The sequence below is a fragment of the Propithecus coquereli genome, unplaced genomic scaffold (genome assembly GCF_000956105.1).
Source record: "Propithecus coquereli isolate 6110/MARCELLA unplaced genomic scaffold, Pcoq_1.0 Scaffold498, whole genome shotgun sequence".
Lineage (NCBI taxonomy): Eukaryota > Metazoa > Chordata > Mammalia > Primates > Indriidae > Propithecus > Propithecus coquereli.
In genome coordinates this window covers 238,888-246,790 of record NW_012150818.1, presented here as the reverse complement: position 1 = coordinate 246,790, position 7,903 = coordinate 238,888, and the positions used below count along the sequence as shown (strand labels likewise).

At 64.5% G+C, this 7,903-nt stretch overlaps 2 protein-coding genes across 2 annotated transcripts in view; one reads left to right on the top strand and one right to left on the bottom strand.

Moving 5' to 3' along the window:
- Nucleotides 1-1,512, top strand: part of HMCES (5-hydroxymethylcytosine (hmC) binding, ES cell-specific) — a 13,205-nt gene extending 11,693 nt beyond the window's left edge. Inside the window, exon 6 of the mRNA XM_012656018.1 lies at nt 865-1,512. Within this exon, the coding sequence (XP_012511472.1) occupies nt 865-1,122 (258 nt within the window). The 3' untranslated portion in view covers nt 1,123-1,512. The remainder of the gene's footprint in view (nt 1-864) is intronic.
- A 5,279-nt stretch (nt 1,513-6,791) lies between these two features.
- On the bottom strand, nt 6,792-7,664 carry LOC105819706 (histone H1x). The gene is made up of 2 exons (XM_012656017.1): nt 7,535-7,664; nt 6,792-7,453 (listed from the first exon to the last, which is right to left on the bottom strand). The coding sequence occupies exons 1-2, from the start codon at nt 7,620-7,622 to the stop codon at nt 6,912-6,914; spliced, it is 630 nt and encodes a 209-aa protein (XP_012511471.1). The 5' UTR covers nt 7,623-7,664; the 3' UTR covers nt 6,792-6,911.
- Between the last annotated feature and the right edge of the window lie 239 nt (nt 7,665-7,903).

Here is a 7,903-nt window from a genome sequence, read left to right as displayed (position 1 = left end):
TTAATTTCTTTCTATTTTTTTTTTTAGTAGAGACGGGGTCTCGCTGTTGCTCAGGCTGGTCTCGAACTCCTGACCTCGAGCGATCCTCCCGCCTCAGCCTCCCATCGTGCTGGGATGACAGGCGTGAGCCACCGCGCCCGGCCCAGAAGTGTTTTGGATTTCGGATTTTTGGGGGATTTGGGGATATCTGCCTCGTATACTTACCAGCTGACATTGCGAAATCCAAAAATCTGAAGTCCTCGCGATGCTCCCGCGAGCATTTCCTTTGAGTGTCCTGTGAGCGTTGAAAAAGTTTCAGCTTTCGGCGCATTTTGGATACTCAGCCCGTGTCCATTTCGCACTAGACGTGGCCCCATTTCCGCCACGGTCTTGACTCCCAAACAAGCCATGTTTTGGAGAGGCGGCAACGCGCTAATTCCGAAACTTTCAGTTCGGCGTTGGGGTGTGGTGTGTGGGGAAGCGCTTGGGGAGAGGTCGTGCAGACAGTTCAGCCTGTCATCCCCCCGATCGTGGCGTCTGTCGGAAGCTCGTCCGTCCTCCTCCATCCCCCGACACCGCCCCGGTCACGCCGAATGACATTATCTTCCCCCAAGAACGCTTCATTCCCCGCGTGTTTGGAACGCCCTTCGGTTCTCTTCTCCGGCCGCGCACATTCCTCTGCAAAACCTTCTCGAAGAGCTCCTACCCCGCCCCTTGGAGCGGCACCCTCTTCTCTTCCCACCCCTGGCATCTAGGCCCTGGGTGACATTTTCCGGGCCCCGGGTCAGTACCTAAGGCCTCTTCCCTTGCGTCTCCCCCTTAGCGCTGTTGGCCTCTCCCCGAAAGCTCGAGGTGGACGCTTTGAGCCCTTCTTCTCTCTCCTAGGAGCTCAAGCCGAGTGGCAGCAGCCAGAAGATGCTGCAGTGGCTGGCCACCGAGTCACCCAAAAAGGAAGCTCCAAAAACCCCCGAGAGGGACGAGTCAGGCGCGCTGCAGTGGTCCAGCCAGTTCTTGCAGAAGAGCCCGTTCCGGCCCAGGAGAGGCGAGGCGGGGCTCCTGAGACGGTGGCTGTTGCGGGAAGACGACGAGGAGGAGGAGGAGGAGGAGGAGGAGCCTGCGGCCAAGCGGCCTCACAGCCAGTGACACGCACGCACGGGACTTTCAGAGACCGGGGGCGGCGTCGCCTGCAGCCCCTGCTCTTGCCGACGACAGCTTCTTGCATCGTATGTGTGTGTCTGGTTTAGGAAGAGTTGGCACAGTTCTCGTTGACAGTTGTGCGCTCGCGGGGAAGTGGCCACCGCGGCCGTGACTCGGAGCCCCCAGTGGGGTGCTGGGGGGGGCAGCCTTGGAAGAACAGGTGGCCGCTGCCACTGCTGGCTGAGCACAGCCAATGGGGCCACTGTGCCCGCGCCGTTTCCCCGTGGGGCCTTCTCTGCAGCCCGGCTGACCGGCCGGGAGCTCTCAGCCCTGAACGGGCAGCCGATGGGCGCTTTCTGTGTGTTAGAAGTTAGATGTTCTTGAAACGTATTTTTTCCTGAGTAAATGACATTTGGTAAACCTCTGCCTCCGTTTTGGAAAATGATGCTGGTGGGGAGAGTTCTGGATCTTACCCGGTTTTCTCCTGGCATCAGTCCTAGCAACGGATTTTGTCACAAACGGGGCACTGGGGCTTTCTGAGGAAGAGGCTACAGAAAGGCTGGGGGTGGGTGGTTCCTTGTCGTGTCTCTTCTCACTTTGTTTTGTTTTTGCGACAGAGTCTCGCTCTGTCGCCCGGGCTAGAGTGCCATGGCGTCAGCCTCGCTCACGGCAACCTCCAACTCCTGGGCTCAAGCGATCCTCCTGCCTCGGCCTCCCGAGTAGCTGGGACTACAGGCATGCGCCACCATGCCCGGCTAATTTTTTCTTATATTTTTAGTTGTTTGGCCAATTTCTGTTTTTACTAGAGACAGGGTCCTGCTCTTGCTCAGGCTGGTCTCGAACACCTAACCTTGAGCGATCCTCCTGCCTCAGCCTCCTGAGTAACTGGGACTACAGGCACGTGCCACCATGCCCAGCTAATTTTTTCTATGTATTTTTAGTTGTCTGGCCAATTTCTTTCTATTTTTAGTAGAGACAGGGTCTCGCTCTTGCTCAGGCTGGTCTCGAGCTCCTGACCTCGAGCGATCCTCCTGCCTCGGCCTCCTGAGTAGCTGGGACTACAGGCACGCGCCACCCTGCCTGGCTAATTTTTTCTATAGATATATTTTTAGTTGTCCAGCTGATTTTGTATTTTTAGTAGAGACGGGGGTCTCGCTCTTGCCCAGGCTGGTCTCGAACTCCTGACCTCGAGCGATCCTCCCGCCTCGGCCTCCCAGAGTGTCTTCACTCTTAATACTTGGAGGTTGTCTGAATCCTTTAGCTGAAAACCAACCTGGGTGTAGAGGGGTCGAGGAGGAGATCGGGGTGCGGAGGCCCAGCCCTGTCCTTACTGCAGGGACCACGGGGTCTGCAGAGACTCCCGGGCTCTGAGGATGACAAGGGCTTTGGGGCCTGGAACTGAGGCTGCGGGCGGCCTGGCCACCTGCTCCAGCCCCCTGTGACCTGTTCTGCGGGCTGGCCTTTCCTTCTGGGCTCGGAGTCGCTTTAGATAGGGGGCAGGGGGGGTCTCTACTGCCTGTCCCCTCGCCCCGATCGTCAGTGCCGTGAAAGCGGGAGCCACTCTCTTGCCTTTATTTCCTCCCCGTGTGAACAGCAGGGGCGCAGATACCGTCACAGTGACTCTGAGCAGCTGTCGCGCACCCAGCCCAGCGCCCGCAGCGGCGACCCGACCCGACGGGCGTTGATGCGCCGGCGACACCGCAGCTCGCAGTGAAGCGCCCGTGTGGACGCCGCGTGGCGGGGCCTGCAAGGCCGCCCCTGTGAACCCCCAGGGGGAACAGAAGGAGCCGAGAAGCGGAGGGGCCTTCCCAGGTAGCGTGGGGACAGGACAGGGAGAGTCTCCCCCCCGGCCACACGCCGTCCCAGGCCGCGGGCAGGCCGCAGGCGACAGGGGAGGACCGGGCGGCCGCGATCCAGCCGCGCGCGGGGGGCGCGGGCCCCGGGCCCTATGCAAATGAGGGATCGGAATTCCCGCCAATCAGAGGGAAGCTCGGGCCCCAGCCCGCTAATGGGAGCGGGCGGCGCCGCGCCGGGCCGGGCGGGCGGCGGGAGCCTGGTCGGGGTCCCCGCCCCAGCCCCTCCCCGGGCCCCGCTCCCCGCCTCCTCCGCGTGGCCTCCCTTCCGGCTGCGGGGCGGGGTCGGCCCCTGCGGTGAGTGGCGCGGCACCCCGCGCGGTGGCCGCAGCACGGGCCGATCCACGTGGCTTTGCCGGTTCTGTTCATTTGCAACCCTGAGCGGCAGTGGCGAGAGCAAGGGAACACAAAGGGAGTCGCGTTTTGTCGTGCACGAGACTCGAAAGCAAATGTCACAAAATAGTCACCCCCCCCCAGGGAACATTCCAGTAGGTGATCTGTTCGGAAAACGTCGTATCCTAAAAGAAAAGGCCACACGGACAGAAGGCAGGTTCCAGTCTGTCCGCGTGCGGTTCCACCCGGGCCAGCCTGCTGGTGGCCTCCGCCTCCTTGCCCGCCTGTGGACTCCACGCTCCATCAGGCCCAGAGATAGAGCCTTCCAGAAACTGCTAAACAGCCCCCCAAACCGTGCCAGACAGTGCTGGTGACCGATCAGATGTGGGTGCGTGTGTATTCCCGTACCCTTTTCCGAGTGTCCTCTGGTGACCCCTCCTGGGGACCTGGGCCCCGCGGACTTCTAGGCCTCACGCTTTCCCCACCCGCTAAAAGCAGTCTCTGCAAGTGGCCAAGTCCCTATCCTGCCTCTGTCCCCTCCGCCACCAGCCTGGCACAGTCTGCGACAAGCAGGGGCCCAGCCAGCAGGTGCCAAATGAATGACCGTGGGTTTGGGCCCTTGGTATACGAGCTGTCCTTTCGGTGTCCCATACTGTCGCAAGTATGGCAGTCCCCATTTTGCGGGTGGCCCCAACAGCGGTTGCCGTGGGGAGATCCGAGGCCTCTTTGCTGCCTCACAACGGGCTGGAGCCACCAGAACAGCTCGTGTGCCCTGGGCTGCATCACCCAAGGTCTACTGCCTGGGACAGGGAGGCCTCAGGACTGGATGTGCTCAGCTCCAAGCCCTACCCTGGCAGACGGACAGGGTCAGGCCAGGCTGGTCCAGGGAGGGTGACCAGGACCTCTAGATCCCATTCAGCAGGTCCCTAGGGCTGAAGAGTCCGACTAAGCAAGCTGGGAAGAAAAGGAGGGGCGGGGCCTGTGGGTAGAGAGCGGGACATCAGAAGGGTGGCTTTTGGAGAAAGAGCCATTTGGAGAGATGACGAGGTCCAGGATGTGAGTTTGGGGAGGGTAAGTTGAGTCAAAGGAGTGAGAGACCAGGATACAGGTGACAGAAACCCAATCCAGACTGGCTTATGCAAAAAGCAGCGTATCGGTTCACATGATAGCCAGGTCGAGCAAGGCTTCAGGCATGGCTGGATCCGGGAGCTCCATTAATGCTCATCTGTACATTTCCTGGCTCCAGTTTTCTGTCTTGGTTCCTTTTTCAGGTGGGCTCTCCCTACGTGTTGACCAAGATGGTCACCGGCGACTCTGGCCCCACTATTTAGTGATCCCAGGGGACAGAGCAGCCGTTTCTCAATAGTTCTAGGAAAAGTCCCGGGATTGACTCACATCAAGCCCACTGAGGTCAACAACCCATGTCCGACCCGATCACTGTGGCCCAGTGAATAACTGACTAAATAGTCATTAGCCAGGTCTTGGGTCACGTGACCCTTGCCAGGACTGGAGAAGGCAGATCCCCAGGCCCCAGTGGCCCAAGATTGGGATGTGGGGGCTGAGCTGGGTCCCCAAGGGAGAATGACAGTGATATCAGCAAAGTGGAAGGCCTGCCTGACCGCGGGCTCACGTTCTCCCGGAGGATGCGGGGGCCTGCCTGACCGCGGGGTCACGTTCTCTCGGAGGATACTGATTTCCAGGCCAGCTGCCAGCTGTTGGTGGCCAGCTATTGGCTGTCCCCACAGGCAACGCAGGACAGGGCCTGGGCTGCCACACCTACCCCGTCAGAACTGCAAGCAGACGAGGCTGCCACTGGTCAGCAGGTGGCCAGGACATGGGCTGGCCACAGAGATGCACAGTCCCCCACTGACCCCCAGACCTCAGCCAGCCGCAGTCCATCCCGGTGACAGGGTCCCCTGCCTGCATCGGTCACCCTCTGCACACTCTGGTCAGGGAGGCTGGGGCAGGGCAGGCCCCCGGGCTGCTTTTGGCCACGGCCGTGTCCTCGGCGCTCAGGACGGGGCAGGGAGGACCGCAGCTGGCACCTGGGCGTGCGGGCCCACGAGAGCAGGGAGCGGCCAGCAGCGTGGCAGAGACTCAGGGAAGGAATGCGGTGGCCGGTGGCCCGGGTGGCCGAGGGGTCCCCACCCGTACACAGGGGCAGGGTGCAGGCAGGGCAGGGACTCTGTCCCAGTAGCGCTCCGTCCCCTCCCCCCTGCCATTGCCAAAAAGCCCTTTGCCCACCTGTGGTTTCCAGAGTCTCTGGCGCGGGGGGAGGGGGAGGCCATCCGCGCATCCGTAGCCACCGTTCTAGAACCTTCCCTATCTACCACTGGCGCCCCCCAAATCCTTCCCTGTGTGTTTTGCAGTTGTCCCTTCTTAGGGACACCTGTCCCAACAGAACTCGGCCCGTTGTCCCCACTGGATGGCCAACTATCCCATGTGCGGGACACCAGGGTGTCGCTGAGCTGGGAGCCACCCTCTTCCTGCTGCCCCTCCCCGCGGAATCCTCGGGGTCCCCTTTGCACTCCCACCTCGCCCCCAGGCTCAGAGGGGGCGAGCGCCCGTCCAGCCAGCCCTGCAGGCGTGCGGTCCGGGCCCTGTCCCCGTCACGGCGCCTGGTCACGCCGCACGCGTGGTCGCACGTCACCGTCACAGCAAGTCTCACCAGACTGACCATAAACTGAGCTTTGGGGAGAAGACCCCAGTCTGGTGTGACAGTGCAAGGCTGTCCCCATCCCCCCAGGACAGAAAGTTGAGTTTCCTGGCTGGGGCCCGAGGGGTCCCGACCAGTGATCCCCGAGAAAACGCGGTCGCCTGTTCGCGCACAGCTGGCGACAAGCAAAACGCGCGCGCCCTCCTGCCTCCTGCTGCACTTCCTGTCCCCGCCGCCCCCGCGTGGGGACTTTAAAAGACCCCCCTTCCCCTCCGCTCCCAGGACGCACCCGGCCGTCCCTCCCCCCGCAGTTTCCGCCTGTCGCCGAGGGTCCCCGGCTCCGGAACATCTTGGGGCGCGGGGACCCCCCTCCCCCCACGATCCAACCCCGGCTGCGCGCCCAGCCCCGTTCCACCCGGAAGAACAAAACGAGAAGAGGGTGCAAAGCTTCCAACGATTTATTGTTCCCAACAACAAACAGAACAGGGGCCCGCGGAGTGAGGGGACGCGCCGCAAAGTCCCTCCCCCCCCAGCCCGCGGCGACGGCGGTCGCGCACCCGGCAGCCGGGAGGGCCTCGGTCAACCAGCGGCCCCCGCCGGGCGCGCGGACGGACGGACAGGGCGGCCTCGGCCATTGGCGCCCGGGGAGGGGGAGGGGAGGGCCGGTAACCATGGCGACGGCCGTTGCCAAGGCCGGGAGCCAATCGGGGCGTCGCCGGGGCCGTTTCAAAAAACCCAAAGCAAACAACAACGCGGAACGCTACAACGTGGGCGGGGGGAGGGGCGGGACGCGGCGCGGAGACCCTCCCCCACCCCCCCCGCGGCGGCCGGGATCGGGGGTCGGGGGGTGCGTTGGGGGGAGGGGGGACCGCGCACAACAACCTACGCGCGTTCGAACTTGGGGGGGTCCAAACAGCGAAAACCGGGATACACGGCTGGCGGGGCCGGCGCGGTCACTTGCGCCCCTTGGGGACTTTGGGGACGCTGGGCTTGGCCGCCTTCTTCACCTTGCCGACGCCTTTGTCCTTCCTGGCGGCCGCGCCCTTCCTGTGCGGGCGCCTCTCCGGCGTCGCGGGGCCCCGGGCCCCCGGCTGCCTGTCCCCGCGCCGCGTCGCCGCGGGCTTCTTGGGCTTGGGCGCCGCGGGGGCCGGGCCGGGGCCAGACGGGGGCGAGGGGAGGAGCCCGCGCCGGTCGCCGCCACCGCCACCACCCTCCAGCTTCTTGCGGTTGAGCTTGAAGGAGCCGTTGGCGCCGGTGCCCTTGACCTGCAGCAGCGTGTCGTTCTGCACGAGCGCCTTGATGGAGTATTTGAGGTAGGTGCGCCCGTTGCGCTGGTCGAACCACGGCACCTTGCGGGCCTCCGCGTAGACGCGGGCCAGCGACGACCCGTTGCGCTCGCCCAGCCTCCGGATCGTCTCCACCACCAGCTGGCTGTACTTGCCCGGCTGGTTCTTCTTCTTCCGGCCGCTCTTGCGCTTCTCGGCCGGGGCCAGCGTGGCCGCCGATGTCGCGCCGCCGCCGCCGCCGCTTCCTCCCGCCCCGCCGCCCCCTCCTCCTCCTCCTCCTCCGCCGCCGCCTGCGCCCCCGCCGGGCTTGGTCTCCGCCATCCTCGGCGTCCCCTCGGCGGTCGTCAGCAGCAGGGCCTCCTCCAGCTCCACGGACATGGTGGCGAGCGGGTTGGTGGCCGGCGGCGCGCGGAAGCCGGGAGGCCGCGCCGGGAAGAGGAAGGCGAGGGGCCGGGGCGGCGTCGGGGGGCTGGGGGCGCGCGGCGGCTCCAGGCGGGAGCGGCCGCGGCCGGGCCTGGGGACGGGCGGCAGGGCTGGGGTCGGGGCCGGGCCGGTGAGGAGCAAGACGAGGGGGACGGGGAGGGGGACGGGGACGGGGACGCGGGGCCGAGAGGGGGGGCGGGGGGCGCCCGGCAGGACTCGCGCCGTTGCTGCCGCTG

Coding starts and splice junctions, on each gene's coding strand:
- LOC105819706 (XM_012656017.1), bottom strand. CDS start 7,622: ATGTCCGTGGAGCTGGAGGAGGCCCTGCTGCTGACGACCGCCGAGGGG. Junction 7,454..7,534: donor CAAGCCCGGCGGGGGCGCAG/GCGGCGGCGGAG, acceptor CATCGGCGGCCA/CGCTGGCCCCGGCCGAGAAG.